General features: G+C 35.1%; 1 protein-coding gene across 1 annotated transcript in view; it reads right to left on the bottom strand.

Moving 5' to 3' along the window:
• Nucleotides 1–670: 670 nt before the first annotated feature.
• The window catches only part of LOC126822520 (transmembrane protein 151B), a 70,582-nt gene continuing 53,792 nt past the window's right edge, over nucleotides 671–17,460 (bottom strand). The window contains exon 2 of the mRNA XM_050551459.2: nucleotides 671–2,715. Coding sequence (XP_050407416.1) covers nucleotides 991–2,715 — 1,725 coding nt within the window. The 3' untranslated portion in view covers nucleotides 671–990. The remainder of the gene's footprint in view (nucleotides 2,716–17,460) is intronic.

Raw genomic sequence — 17,460 nt, 5'->3', positions numbered from 1 at the left:
GGAGACAACCTTGTCTAAATTTCGCACGGAATAACGTAATTTGACTGAAATTTTCAATATATTCATTTTTGAACTGACAGGAATGGTCAGCTCTTTATCCAAATCTTACACAAATTGCCTACAATTAGCAAATATGAACAAGATAGACGACGATGATTCCCGTTGCTCAGAAAGATGATATTATTTAATAATGTTGATCCCCGTCTAATACAAAAGTGTTAATATAACATACTTTGATTGTAGAAAACATATCTGTTTAAAATTCTATATAAAATGTTTTAGCAAATTATTTATATTTCACAAAATAAGAATGAACCATTCCATTTTGCCTATAATCCAGTTTTCTAAAGATTTTGTTTTGTTATTAAATTTGCTGATGTTTTTGAAGAAGTTATTTCCATAAATATTGGTCTAAATGGTAATTGTATGTTTCCTATAAAATATCGTTTTGTACTGTATACGATTGCCGTATATGCACCTTTAAAGAAAACGCCTACCAAAACCATTAAAGCTTCTAGATCAAAACAAATATACCAATCCCGCCAATAATCATGTACCGGTACCATGGAAAATAATTTAATTTTGGGACCAGCAACATGTTTCTTGGGAATAAGGGTTTAGGTCAAATAGTGTAAATACGTTATACACATATGAAATCTTTGTACTGTTTGTATAACCAACATATAGACACTTGTTTGGACCTGGAGAGTGAATAGACAGCAAATGTAGCCCAAATTCTCAGGTGGATTATAGCAATTCCGCTAACAAAATCGTCCAATCAAATACGTACTGTCGATAGAAACATCAATGAAGTCAGTGGTAGACAAAACATCCCAAGGGTGTATATATATCACAATCATCCAGGCCATCATATAGTCAATCTTTATATAAACAATTACTAACATTTCGTTCACTAACATTTTTATCACTTGATTTCGCCGGAGACGAATAGAACATATTTTCAAATAGTTCAGACATACATAAACACAATTATAACGACGTCTCCATGCATGGGAATGTTAGATATTGTCTAGAACTCGATGCAGCAGGTATTAATTGAGAATGTTCTGTTTCATTCTCGTTTGCTTCCTCCCCGAGTCGCACCGGATCCTGTATCTGGAGATTCGATTCACTGACAACCAGTACCGCGTCTTCATAGCATGGCGGTGCATCTCGTGCTAATGATACGGAAGTTTCACTGTCCTCATGGCGTATTGGAGGCCTAACGGATGGAAGAGGTCGCGGCCTCGTGATATTTGCATAAATATTTTCCGTGGAACGTGGATTATAGATTGTATTTGTTCGTGCTGGAACTCTTGATGACAACGTAGCTGTGGAGGCTGCTGGGTCAATAGTGACGTAATATTCGTCTTGCGAGGTCGGGGAAGTCGTGTTAATGTCATTTCTGGTGCTTGAGGATGACCCTGTTCCCCTTTTTCTACGAACACGCCTTCTCCAACGTTTTGCAAAATTAAATATTTCACTAGTGCCACGATTTTCAGAACGAATATAAGTCCTAGCTATATTTTCACCAAGACCAGAATAGCTATTTGAACGCCGATGAGATGTACCCAGATTGTTCGACGAAAAAAAGCTCCGTAGAAAGCCTGTACTTCGAGATGGAGGGAATGCTGAAAAAGTAAAACTTCTTGGGGTTTCATTGCCCGAACTTGTTCCAGTCACTGTGTCCGACATATACCTTGAACGCGACAAGTCCATTAGAATTGCTTCTGAATAACTTGGAACTAATGCATTATTGTTTCTGATGTTCATTTCAATATCTGTGCTATTAATAGTTACACGAGATATAGGACGAGGCATGGTTCCTGTATTCACGTAATTTACACCAAAGAGTTTATGTACATGATAATGAAGATGCGCCGTTTTGAACTCTATGATAACTCTCAATGGCCATGATAACAAAAGGAAAGATGCTACCCAGAAAATAACATGGGACACGTACCACGGGAGATTATCAGGATCCGCGAAGGCTATCATATATTCTTTAAAATTCACATTTAATAAATCCATACCCTCACGGCCTTCCATATAATCATCTCGTGATTCGTAATCCTGGAAGAATTGAGCGCGTTGGTCCTCGAATTCACACTCCGCTTCAATAGTTGCAAAAGAAAATCCTTTAGAAAAGCGAATCTTAGTAGCCGGATAGTCAGCTAATCCACATAGTTTTTTAGAAATATCTTTTACACCACACTGAGAAAAATTAAAGGCCGAGCCAGCCGTGCATGAATTCACTCGTTCATAATAAATCTGAGTGGAAGTGAAAGCGTCGCCATTACGGTATCTGGTCACTTGACGAGTTCGACGGATGTAATGGTAGCAAATGGCTTTCCACCAAATAATAGGAATTGCTTCTTTCATGCTAGTAACACGATCATATACAGAATTAATATCCACTTTATACTGTAGTTCTATACGTGTATGACTATGCCAGCACTCCACTAGATACACCAAATACAACATGATGACAAAGGCTACAGGGATATAGATGTAGCCGTCGTTACAGGGACTTGTTTTGTCTTGTATATAAGCTGCTGGTAAAGAATAATAATCCACAACCACAGTTTCCACCACAGCAAAACGACACCAAGCAACAGATGCAAGACAACCACAGATGAGCAATGTTAGGATCAGGCACTTCCAATGAGCGTCACGACGCAGAGAGCCACAGAACGACTGTTTGATTGGTCTTTGCTGAAAATAGAAAGAAATTGAATGTTTAAAATGATTGTATTATTGAACAAAAAAGAAAAATATCCCATCAATCTAAAACTATATATTCTCTGAAAATCTTAGTACATAATCATATAACCTACATCATTATAACATTAATTATTCATTCAATATCAATGATTCAGTGTCGAGGTCGTATACTTTTGATCAAAATGAAATCGAATTCTCGGCATCACTACACTCCATGTATTCTTTAATGTTCAAAATTGAGGTATTGGTTGAATAATTAAAAAAAAACCTGATCATTTTATTCTGAACATGGATTGGGGAACAGGCTTATGCATATCTAGCATAGAATTGTGAATTAGTATTAATATGATCGGATTAGGACTTCTATATGGTTTTCTATTCTTACTCTTATCCATATCCAGATAGCCTTAAAGCAGTTAGGCTGGTTACCATTTATTGAACGGTTATAATTTAAACTGTTATGCCTACACTGTATCTTATCTGTGTTTAAAGGATGCCACTAAACCTATATGTCCCTAAGTATATGATCTTTTTATTGTCGTAAATTTCACTTTTAAAGTAATCATAATCCAGCATGGGTTTTAAAACTCCCTTAATTCACGACGTGATCTGAATACCAGCTTCAAAGACAATATGTGAGATATCTGACAGCCCCTTTTGGATACTATATAACCATATAATGTAATACCATATCAAACTAAGTTCTAGAATCGCTCAAGGCCAAATAGAGCAGTATTGCTTTCGAGATTTTAACAAAAAACAGAACGCCTCGGTCGTTACTAAATCAGATTTCTTTGACAGTAGAAACGGAAATCATATTACAATATGTTCTTCTAATCTCTTTATTGGATTTCTACGACCTGCAGTGATGCAGATTTTCTTCTAGGTTTGTGAAGAATAGAATCAATTTAGCAAGCATGCCCAATCCGTTATATGATGATTGCATCGCCTATTCTCTCGTAATATATTGATTGCAATTTCTTTTAAGGGACTTGTACTTTTTTCTCCCTACCAATTTCCACAGATTTATTTCAACCATCCAAAGAGAATACAATACCACCTTCATCGTGACAATTAACACGATTATATCGCATGACTCCTTCTATTCTATGCAGCCGAGATTGGCCTGGTAGTCTTAACAGCGTAAGCTAGATCTTAGAAAACTCATTGAACCATCTTCAATTTACTTTTATGTTTAATGTATTGGTTCGTTACTAGTTCATTAAGCTATAAACCCTTTTTATTGTCACGCTCATATTTCGAAAGACAATGAGCTAAATATACACTAAAATGTATGTATTATATTATTTTATTTGGAATGATAAAATTCTTAATGTCTCATGGTAGCAATTCTGAATAGAAACTAGAAATCATTGACCTTTCTTTTGAATATAAGAAAACATATTTTGGTCAAATTCTCTAGATTGAAAAATCCAAGATTCCTGATAGATACCGAACTTGTAAAAGATATAGATGGCTATACATGTAGGTCCGTTCAATGCAGTGTATGCGTACTCTTTTAGATTACTTTGTCTTGGGAGTCCCAGTTTCTTTGGCACGTTCCTCTGATATACATCAATTTGTATTTTGTTTTCAGGAACATTGAATTTGAATGCCCTTTATAACTGATGATACTATATTATACACATGTTATGACTACGTCCGTTTGGAATATGACTCTGAACACCACTGAGCTTTATGAACACATGTTATAAACTATTGAAATTCAATTCATAGCAGGCAGGAACATCGGCTGTTGAACAAAACTATTTAAAAATACTAGCTTGGTTTTAATAAAAAAAATTTGGAGTAATCTTTATCAAACTTCATTTCAGAGGGTATTTCAATGCTCCAAAATCTATGGCGGGGATCACTATTAAACAAGCCTTAAATACATTTTTTTTGTGTTTGACAGCTTTATTTGCTTTTTTTCGGAATTTGTGTAGCTATTAACTGTTTTCTGAATGTTAATTCGCCAGTCTACGAGCTTTTTGAATTTAAGGGTTTAATTTAGGCTAAATTTGATCCAAATAATATGTATACAATATAAGCTTATGCTGTCATTAATTGGCTCTTAAATACCTGATTACAACCTATATGATGTGTTCTTATTTTCAAAATTATTCGCATATGAGTTGATAGTTTCGCCATGTCAATTGTGCAGGAACAATGTCCCACAAAGAACAACGGCAGTTCAAATTCGACTAAGTTAGGCGAATTTATTCAGGATAGGCTTACGCTGTCGTTTAATTAGCTCTCAAATAGTTCATTACAACCTAAATGATGTGTTCATATTTGCAGAAGTATTCGCATTTAAGTTGATAGTTTCACCAGGTCAGTGATTGTCAGTTGTGCAGGAACAATGTCCCGACAAAGATTAAGTGTAGGCGAAAACGAAGCTGTTCTGGAAAATTTTCCCTCATTGCACACTACATAGCATATGCCGGATTTCATTAGTCCGATGCAGGAAACTAATTTTATTTTTCATTTCATTTTATTTCATAACTTCTACTTTAAATGTCATGTATGCGGTAATCAAACGACCCACTTTCCATAATAGCTTTTACAGTTGTGTTAATAGAAGTCAGTGTAATCATCTGGGAGGGAAATCAATCTGTTACCTAATAACTACACATTCATTTCCATCTAAAGATGAAATAAAAAGTTTCGGAAATTGCAGAACATGTATTTTGTATAATTGGCTTCGAGGGTGAAGATTATTGCTATTTGGTGTTGTTTCTTTTTACTTTTGCAGACTTAAAAATTTAGAATCAATTTAGAATCAAAATTGTTGTCCACCGTGTTTACCACGTTACTGTTCATTTAAACAGAAATTGATACTGTGGGTTGTATTCATCCTGCTTAAGGCTTAGATTGTGCTATTTCTATGATAGTATGTTTGAGTAGGTCATGTTCATGCACTCTTGATGAACGAGGTGGAAGGTGGTTATTAACATTGATAAAATAGCTAATGATATATTCCTTTAAATTGATCTGGGACTTAAGATAGACTATACAATAAAAAGAAATCCCCAAAGAATTATCGCCATTTAATTTTACCTGGAATACATCCATCAGGTACGAGATCAAGCAGACCATTTTTCGGATAAGCAAAGACTATCAGTAAGACTTATCTATTTTAAATCGATGACCCCGATGATGTCGCTGTGGCAGCAATATTTTAAACACAAAATCTCCTGGTACTTAATAACATCAACGAACTTCCTAACACCAACGGAACACTAAACTACCTTAAAACCAAGCCTTAAATTCTGTTACTTTTAACAGATGAAATCGAGTGATGCAAAATATCAACTACAATATTCATCGTGTGTTGTGATCAATATTAAAATCGATCTCCAGCAATCTGTCCTTTTGTACCGGTTGCCCTTTAGGGACTGGGTTGTCTGTCAGACTATCACGTACATAAACAACAACGGGTTCATAAGGTACATAGATATCTAGAAGACGTAGACGATACAAAGTTTCAGATTGTCCATGTTTACGTAAATCTAATATGGCAGGGTTGGTAGCCAGGGTCAAGTGTCGTGGTTTCGATCCCAGGTTGCTAAGATAAAGACAACCACACACAAGCAAATTCTTGAAATAAAATACACTATATACAGTAAGTTCAGGGGGACTGCACCACACAAAATTTACACAAAAACAAATACACGGACAAGCCATCATACTCAGAAAAACACAAACCGACAAACAACTTAAAAAAAGTTAATGGATCCGGGGGCTAGCCGTAAGCATCCACTGCGCTGTACAGTCCCGGGTCTGTAGTGACACAGACTTCACTCAAATTTGAAAACAATCAGCAATACAACCCAAAGAAACCATTGTGCAATGCCAGCACGAGTCATGATCTGCCATATGCTACAAGAAATACGAATGTAAACATATGTAGTAAAATTCAACTATACAAGCAACCACATCGGTGAAACGTATAAAAAAATGTTAGTTCCGAAAGGACTTGTTTAGTGTCAAGTTAGCGGTAAGTCCCACGTCTCTCCCTCACGACTTCGTCACAACTGTGGCTGTAAGTATAGTTTAGGATCATACTAAAATCTTAAAATATTCTTTTTGTTCCCCGCCTTTCGAAGAAAGCAGGGGACTATTAAAATGGGTTCGTCCGTCTGTCTATCTGTCTGCCCGTCTGTGTGTCCGTCCACCCGTATGCCCGTCACACTTTTTGGGGACACAATAACTCTCCTTCTATTTAAGCTAGAATGTTCAAACTTGGCGTAGGTGTTTATTAGGGCAATGCCTTGATAGAGTTCAAAGATGAGCATTGTCTGCTTAGGGTAAGCCGAGATAAGCAATTTGATTGGCTGATGCTTTGGGACACGATAACTTTAGTTCCAATTAAGTGAGAGTAATGAAACTTGGTGTATAGTTTCACTACATCAATACCTTGCCTAAGTTTGATAATGAGCATGTTCTGCTCGGGGTAAGCAGAGCGATAAGCAATTTGATTGGCCGAGACTTTGGAACACAATAACTCTCATTCTAATTGTGTTAGAATGTTCACACTTGGCTTAGGTGTCCATTAGGCGAATGCCTTGATGGAGTTCGAAGATGAACATTGTCTGCTTAAGGTAAGCACAGATAAGCACTCTGACTGGTTGATGCTTTGGGGCACGATAACTTTGGTTATAATTAAGTGAGAGCGATGAAACTCCGAGTATAGATTCATTATATCATTACCTTGACTAAGTTCGATGATGAGAATTTTCTGCTTAGGCTAAGGAGCGATAAGCAATTTGATTGGTCAAGACATTGAAACATAACAACTCTGCTTTTAATTGAGGTAGAATGTTTAAACCTGATGTAGATGTGCATTAGGTGAATGTCTTGACTGAGTTCAATGATTAACATTTCGAGCTAAAGTTAAGCAGAGCTACGCAATTTCATTGGTCGATGCTTTGGGGGTAAGATATCTTTGATTCTACCCGAAAGAAAGTTGTGAAACTGTATAGTTGAGAAACAGTTTGATTGTTCGATACTTTTGAAAAAAATAAATGTGCGATTAATTAATATGTGACATGTATTTATTTGGGGATTTGTAGAATTCATTTACTGGGGAGTATGTTTTGTAGAAGTCATTTACTGGAGGGAGTGTTTTGTAAAATTCATTTACTGGAAGGTGTGTTTTGTAGAAGTCATTTACCGGAGAATGTATTTTGTAGTAGTCATTTAAAGGAGGGGGTGTTTTGTAGAACTAATTTACAGGAGGGTGTTAAGATCGATTGCACATGCCTTCTTTCTGCCATTTAAAAAGGGTTGCATTAAGTCGTCGATAATAGTTTCATATGAGACGATCCACTTCCTAGATGGGCATCAATGAATAATTCTTTAGTGTAATCTCCCTTACCAATCTCGTTATCCAACTGGATTAATATAAATTGATTACTGCAAGTTAAACCATTGTTTATTTAGGGAACAAAAGGATAAGGCAATATCACGTAGTAAAGAAATTTGCTTTATCAATAATGGTCATGATCAATGTTTGACCTGAAATCGTATAAGTTTTTCCCCTTTAATAATTGGATTATCTTGGATGTAATTATTGTAAGTTATAGAATTTTGCTTAGTGGTTCCTGACATTCGCCAAGTTTAGGAAACAAAATGGTCAGCGACTCGCCACACGTCAAACTGGTTGATATATCGACAAACGAGGTGGACAAAGGTCACTTCTCACTTAATACGATCATAATTAAAGAATTTACCGTGCTGGTGTCCCTGACTGATTCGCTCACTCAAACACAATTACCAGCAACTTGTAGACGAATAATTGATGAGCAAACGAATCGTGACTAATGAGTAATCAAAACATGAGTCGATTGTCAATCTATTTGTCAATGACATAACAGGCCAATCTACTTTAGAAAGCAGGCCCACAGAAAAAAATGGTATTAGGGAATTAGTAGAGAGGGTTTGATTTACATGCAATATGTTATTTTGTTATGCACATTGCACACTACGTTAATAAATATTTATTGTACTGTGACACAGATTTCCTGCTGCTTAACAACAAATTAAGATTCAGCACTATGGACGGCAATAGAATTGGAGAGTTGATTCAGCGGTGTTGATTTATTTACATCGTGTTATGCAAGTTTATGAATATTTATTTACGTAACGCAAAACCTTGATTAATGATTATCTTCCGAGAATCAATAGCGACAATATTTACAATGTTATCCAATTTGCTATGGCTGTAACGTGCGTCTTAAGTATGTCAATTATCAGGAATTATGTATTGAATATTAAAGTGGTTCCGGGTATTTAACAGATGACAGTAAATTGGCCAATTATACCGTCTACATTATAGAGATGGCGAAATAAAGGACATGTATTTCGTTCATTACTCCATTGAACTAATAGCAGTCTAACTTCTTTGGAATAAAAAACTTTTGATCTTGACAGAATATACATTAAATAATTTCTTCTCCAGACGGTAAATGTAGATTTTATTTAGATGTAATCAAATTATATATAGTATATGTGTCTACTCAGGGCTAATTTTACTATACTTTATTCATAAAGTAGCCAATGTGATTTATGTCAAAAGAGACTATTTTCAGCAGTATCTAAACTCCGATACACATTTAGGCTCATTACAGAGACGGTAGACTTGTATGTTAAATCCTATGAATTTGACGTCCATACAATTACGATAGTTTTTCTTTATTTTGAGCCCAAATATTCTCGGTAGGGAGAGCACATAAGGCCTTTTTAAATACAAAACTGGTTTAAGTAAAAATATAAACCAGAGATGCAATGTATCAGGTATGTGAAGTGTTATTGAAGAATCTAGAAATAACACATTGCTTCGTCCACGACACCTATCAGTTCTTATAAGTATAACTAAATGTGGCCTTATATTTAGGGGCAATTATTTCATTAATGCCAAAGCACACATCAAAATTTTTGTAGGCCATATGAACAATTCAAACGAACGGTGTAAGTTTCAAAAGTCAATTCAAGTCTTCAGTAAAATATTACAGCCAGGTATAGCAACCATTACTACCAGATCGTTTAATGTAAAGAACATGTTGACACAACAAGAACAATTTCCAATTTTCCAACAATCAAGTGATGAAATGCAAGATACAAATCGAAATCTCATTATTAAAATATCAGACTCAATTCACTTTGCTACATCAAGCTGATGTTTATATTTTTTGCTTTTATTTCTTTTTCCTCGCTCATTTCTCGTAGACAATACAATTAGTATTATTAGTCACGTTATCGTTGGCTGAAGAAGATGTTGTTGAATGAGGGAAGCTTCTAGTCAAAACATGTCAATACAATACTGCACGTGGTATAGTAATTCGTCTTGGTCCAGATGATCACAGGGTCGCTGTGGAATGAAAAGCGGTTCATAACGCAATTTTGCGTTTCCAAGGCGATCAAATCAACTCTAATAATATGAGATGTGTGCCTGATCTGTTGGTCAAAATTGAGCTGGAGATAATTTAGTGACGGCTGAGGAAATCTGCAGAAAACAGCGATACTCTACCAGATTTAGGTGACTGGGCAAGTGATCACATAAATAACGCCGGATTGACCAACGCAATATAACACTGTACGTGTAGGTCTTCCCATAAACAATCTGACTCAAGAACCACGCAATGGTTACAACAGTCAATATTTCAAGATGCGTACACGTAATTACATGGAATTTCTCTTTTAAATCAATGTAATTAAAGACACATTTTTTTTACTTGAAACATTAACCTAAGGTAAAAGATCTTTACTTGATTAGGAAAATAAAGTAAAAACGGTTATGTGGTAATATTTGCAGATACAGTGTTTGTGTGTTAATCTTTTTTTAAAATCTCAGATAAATGAAAGAATAAAACAAATCATCAAACGCCGGTTAAATCCACTTATTGGCAACAAGAATTGTAGAATACAAATGCTTGAAGAAAACAGAAAGGGGCTTCTTCGGCAAGAAATAACATGGCTCTGGTGGGACGAACAACCAGTGTACGCATTGCCTAAACCTAAACAATACGATAACAGTCGGTGAAATTCTCCCCCCTACACGTTCCCAGAATCAAACGTTTTAGTTCCATTCCAGCTCACAAGTTCCTATAAAAAGAGAGGCCATAGAACCGATCACAAGGGCTTTACCTTTTAATTTAAAAAAGGGGATGCTGAATGCATCTGGGTGTCCAAACAATTGAAGTACAATTGAAAAATAATCAGGACACAAACATTAAAAGACAGAAAATAACCAAAGCGCGTGGAAACGCAAACCAATTAGATTTCATCATAAATCCAAGTCTTTTTCAGTTTATAGTCTTTAAGATGCAATGAACCTAATGCTCAAAACTGATACATTATAATGTGTCTACTTTTGATATCGACAAGTAACAAAATGACATTGCGTCTATTCCCATAAAAGCTAAAATTACCAAACATTGTATCAGATGTGGGCATAAAAATCTAATATAGCGTAATGCATCAAATCCATGACTCATTTAAATAAGCAGGGGGTTGAGGGATATGGATTATGTCACCTCGAAATACCCCCAATCATTGGAAAAAGCACCGGGAATTCACACACAGAAGAATATAGAAGACATGATTTAATGTCGGTTTGGGGATTATATGGGATTCAAAGAATGTTTCTTGCGCAAAATTAAACTCAAACTGGACCCTTAAAACCACGCTCATATTCGCGTTTTGGAATCTTCAGAAGTATTAGCTATTGTAAAAAGTAATACGACGATCCGACAAAATGATCGCTTTTTAAATTTGAAACCAATTTTTCGGTATTAATAAGAACCCAATAGTAACAGTAAGTTACCTGATACAATATCTGGCAATGCTACAATTTTTAGGTTTATAATCTGTACTGTCTAGATCGAGACAATAAAACAAATTTATTGCTATATAAATTCTCGACACAAACCGAGAAACTGTTAAAGACACAAATTAATTTGTGTACGTCTTGTGTATGTAGCTAATTGAAATAATTTTAATCGCGAAACGCAGACTTTTTATTGGTCTAGCATGAAGGGGAAGGGAAGTAGGGAATCTATGAGCAGACAATTAATAACGAATGTGGCGGGAAAAGATCATTTACTTTATTAGACCTTCAAAATTGATCCTCTAGAAATGTCTCAAGAAGCTAATTAATTGGGGAAGAGAAATTGAAAAGTATTGGGATTAACCTCAGTCCATCCTTTGGTAGGTCGTAATGTTTGTCACGGAAATAAAAATCTATTTAGTGCCTGTCCCAAGTTAACCATAAATAGTAAAACAGAACTTGTTGGCCATGTGAAATTTAAAAAATGGAAATAATAAACCACTAATGTTTATTAAAAGGACCAGGTTTCAAAGATTGGAATCCATATATAACTTGTTAATGATATATTTCATAGCCAAATTGACAAATTATTCGTAGATAGTTACGTTTTTTTGGAGGGAAATTTATTGGACAGACTATAGTTGCTGAGAGCTGAGAAGTTATGTTTTTGCGACACTGACAACTAGTTTAGTGATTATTTTTTTGTATATCTTATTTGATGAAAATATTATCCCTTCCTTAGACAGGGGATTTAAAAATGTATTCTTTATGCAACGCAAAATACAAGGCTCGTCGCTAGTCAATGTTTATACATGAGCTTTAAAAAAATGTGTGCCGTTTAAGAAGAAAGGTCAAAAAACACATCACTGTTTGCTTTTGGTACATGCAGTTTGTCTCGTGATTAATTCACAGACGATCGTTTTCCAGCAAGACTCAATTCATTAACTTCTCGTTAGTCGCGAATGTTTATTCATCGAGATTTATGAAGCCATGTAAAGAGCGATTAGTAATTTGGAATAATTTATAACCTTTTTCATTCGACGCAACGTAAATATACATCATTTTCCGACGTGGAAATTCATCGGTTGCTTCGTGGACTTAATTACATACACGGTGAAAGTCAGAAGTCGTCTCTTGTCTGGTTCCGATCAGTATCGCTTATAATGAAAGTTAAACAGACCTTCCATAATTACACATCATCGATCCCTGCCCACAAGTTGAACGATGAATTTGAGATGCGTCCTTTCTACTGAGTATAATTACTTGAGTGAGGGAACATCCCTTCCAGTTTGGGGCATTGTGAAAAGTAACAAAACAAGCCATCAAATGATATATAATTAGAGCGACGTTTAGTGGAATGGAAATAGTGGATGTTATTATATGCATTGTCAATACTATCGATGGAAAGATGTGAAGCTACTATTTCATATACTCAACCATGTGATAAATTACACACATCAAGCAGAATTATTATGTACGCACCCTTTTCTATTTTCAGTTACCAACATTGAATATGTCCGTCGGTCATTCTGTTACTTTCTTGTAAGTGTCCCACGGCGCCGAGTTCTATCACCCTATATTTGTAGATTGCAAATTATGCACCCACGTCGGATTCACCCAATCAAATACTTTTATTTGTTTTCGAAGTCAAAGGGGTTCAGCTTCTTTAAACCATCTTGACGCTATGTAGGATTTTAATGTCATTAGCCTCCTAAGACGAAAGAAATAAAAGAAAAATCTATCCCGGCTTTCTTAACAACATTGTTTCTTTACATTCCACTTTCTGGTCGTAGATTTCTCCTCGAAATCAAAATTTCAGTGTTCTTTTTTTGGCATTTAAGCTTATCAAAATGTTTAAAACCAAACCTGTAATAAATAAATCCCAGGTTTTAAAGGTTGATATTCAGCCGGAAGGAACATGATCTATATACAAGCACCCAGCATGTCGACAATGAACTGAAGCAAATAAATTAGATTGATGGATGTTCTTTAAAAATCTCAATTCATAAGATTTTCCCATCACCCGTATTATTTTTTGATGTGTCTGGTAAAAAGTAAAATCAATATCTCCGATATTAAAATCTTTCAGCTACCAAAATATTATGTTTACGTATGATGTTTTATCAGTACCATGTTTAGTTAAAGTAATATCCATTGTATACAAAAGATAGAGAAAACAAATTAAGCAAAATAAAAACATCAACATCAAAAGAGAAATAGATAATTGGATTTGTGGAGTATTTGACTTCACCATTACGCAGAGCATGTTCATTTTAGATTAGAGGTATTTGCGAGATTCGAGACCTGTACATTATAGTTCGTGATTTACTTGTCTTGGCAGTAAATCACTGAAATTAATTACTGATATAGCTATATTAACGTTTATGAATAGTAAATAACGAGAACGTAGTGGTCTACCTTTCTGGATAGTAAACCACAGATGTGTGTCACTGGTATAGCAATATTTGAGTTTCTATAGGGTGTTACAGATATTAGGCAGTGGTTTAGCTATATTTACGTTGCTAGATAGTAAATAGCCTACGACCAGATCATTTAGAATTACGGTCACCAATACAAACAGTAATTTATTTGGTATAATTGTTAACTTATGTACACTCAAAGCCATTAAAAACGCAATGCCAAATTCAAAGTTTATTTACTGCAACAACTTTTAACAAATGTACATAACAATTGACAAAATCGAGATAACAAGCATCTGTGGGTAATTTCATGAAAGAATTCACTACAAATGCACAAAACCGAAACGTCAGACTGGAACCTGTTGCGCAAATGCTGTAGTCGGATGTGGCGATCTTGAGCAGCGGTTGTTACAGGTGGCGTTTCAGGTCGGGGTCCATCGGCAACTCTTCCAGTGGCGTGGAAGAGTTGTCTGGGGCGAGCAATGGTCGATGGGTGGACATTAAAATGTCTGGCGACGGCTACCTGTGAAGCCCCCTGATCCAGCATGCCAATAGCTCTGTTCCTGTTTTCTTGTGTAAGGCGTGACATTTTTCCGAAGTGATGAATGTTGAAATTTTAATCTGTATTTAAAGGGTCAGAGTGCAAGGAATGCACGTGCAAAACGTGTGACAAGGGACTGCTTAAAATCGTGAAAAAAGACAAGTGGTGCGTCTGCAGGAACAAAGTTCATTACCGAGAACTGATATTGGGTTCAAACCCAGAACTCCACAAAAAGAGATCCATCACAAGTTTGACCTATGTGCCATAAGATAGGAAAGTCCAAGAAAACGTTTACTAGAAATATTTCGCGAATTAGGCATTGCGTTTTTAGTGGCTTTGAATATATTCATTTATTTACTCAAACTATAAATGCAATCAAAAATTAATTCTCTAAAACATTAAGATTAAGTCACCACAAATTTAAATTATAGGTTGGTCAAAATATTAAAAAGATATCAAATACTGTAACCATTGTTAAAAATTTTATTATCGAACTCATTATTATATGATTACAACGATTTAAACGTTTTTATATCATTACAATAACTAAAAACTTACTCCAAGTAGACTTATATTCTTATAAAAACTGTAAAGTAATCTTTGTCACCTGTCTATACAGCTCATTAATTAACGATATTGTTGATTGTATATATTTCACCCATGATATGTCTCATTTGTACATTAGGTATTTGCTTGAAAACGACTGGTGAAATCTTGTTGAAACGTTGCAGTATATTGTATCCAAACTAAGTGTTCTAGTATTATATCATAAATCAATTTCTAAATGCCCCTCAAGGATTATAAATAGCAGAACTTACTCACTAGTATGTAGCTATATTTACGTTTTTGAAGGGTAAATCACAGAAATAGCTGTAGTTGTGTTTCTGGAGAGTAATTCATACAAATTGGTCACTGGTATAGATAAATGTACTTTTGTGGATAGCAAATCACAGTGATGAGTCACATAGTTGCCTGATATGTATTTGTATTTGTTTCCCTATTTTTTTTCTTATAAACTTGGCAATGAATTTAGACTTAATAATTCTGCCATTGTAAAAAATCTAAAGATTAATCAATGAACTGTTGATTTCCCTGAATTAAATGTTTGGACCTCCAATGTATAAAAAAAATCCAACCTACTTTATAGATGAAGTATCCTTGGTGTTCGCACTTATTTTTGAAATTAAAACAGAAACATGACTGAGCACAAATGGCCAAGAGCATGTGAAGGATAAATCAATGCCAAGTTAGATTTAAATCGCCTGGAAGTGATCTTGTATGTGGATTGAGGCTGCTTCACTGTCGATTTGAGAGTCCAAAGAGAAAAATCTCTGAATTTAAAAAAAAAAAAAAACCCAAAAAAAACAAACGATTCGTGATCAAGATACAAACGTGACAGCGTCATTTAGCACAGAAATATTTACTGGATGGTAAAATAGGTTTTTTAAACCCAGAATAAGAAAGGGTAGGGTAAAAACAAATTCACCATTCGATTTCCTGAAAAAGGCAAGTGCTTTCGATCCCCCTTTCTTTGATGAATCAAGTGGGATTGTTCATTCGAAGTCCTATTTTAAACTCGACTCTAATATACCTAGAGCCACTAAAATAGCCGTGTCACAGATAAATAGTGGCCAATTATCTGTATTAATTTGCAATGTCAATATTTTACCAGATTCATGGTCAACAGAAAACCTAGAATATTTGGATTAGTGTAGAATAGTCCCCTTTTTTATACATGAATATACAGTGCCCTGTATTTTGAATTATCTGATTGTTTTTTAATCCTTATGGACAGCTTCGTCGCCCGTATGATTGGATTCCGGCTGCCGATGTTCAGTTGATAGCAACGGACGAAAACTAAGGGAATGTGATAATAAAGTAATTAGTAACTTATTGTAAATAATTATCTACTGTGTGACAGCCTTGAACATTGTGCTGTTATTGCGGTAGATTGTGTGCTTAGGGCGTAAAGGGATTGAGAGTAATTGAGAGCCAACTTGTGTACTGGAAAAAAGTTATGGTTTAGTTTAAAGGACAATATTGGTGCCAGCCATTATCACATATGTGATAGAACTTTTTAAATACATTCCAAATATTATTTTATCACAGAGATCATTGCTACGATATAAGCGCAATCAATGCTTCAACAATCGGAAATGACGAACGCAAAAGGAAAACACGAGTTATCCCTCTATATAACTGACTGAAGTGACGAGTGGGCGAATTTCTGCTCACTAATAATTCCTTCGAAGACCAAAAGTTGTTATATAAGACTGTAATAGTATATCTGACAAGTCAAAAAAGTAATTAAATGTCATTAGATAAGAGAACACGAATAAAATAGACACAGTCCGTACATTCATGCGTGTTTATTCATTCTATCCTTATAAAAACATGGTAATGCACGGACTTTTTCTATTTTTCTTATATGTTCTCTTATCTAGTAACATTCAATTTTTTTATGAATTGTCAGATATCCTTTCACAGTCTCACACAACAAGTTTTGATTTTCGAAGGAATTATTAGTGGGCAGAAATTCGCCCATGTACCTGTTATCACCCGTCAATTCAATTAGTTATATAGATGGATAACTCGTGTTTTCCTTTTGCGTTCGTCACTTCCGTTTGTTGAAACATTGATTCCACATCTATCGTAGCAATGATCTCTGTGATAAAATAATATTTGGAACGTGTTTAACCAGTTCTATCATCTATATGATAATGACTGGCGCCAATATTGTCCTTTAAGTAGGTTAGCTGGGAGTAAGCATCTTATTGATGGTTGGTATCTTGGTTTAGATTTTACAAAGACATTGTTGAATACTGTTTTCTTGTTTTTGTGGGTGAGAGTAAAGTTTATGACTGGTGGCAGGTGGACAAGTGTATTTATCTTACTAATAGAATATTCATATTTGGTATAATTATGGTCACGGTGTCGGTAACGTA

The sequence above is a fragment of the Patella vulgata genome, chromosome 5, assembly GCF_932274485.2.
Source record: "Patella vulgata chromosome 5, xgPatVulg1.2, whole genome shotgun sequence".
Taxonomy (NCBI): Eukaryota; Metazoa; Mollusca; class Gastropoda; family Patellidae; genus Patella; species Patella vulgata.
This window is presented reverse-complemented; position numbering and strand designations above follow the sequence as displayed.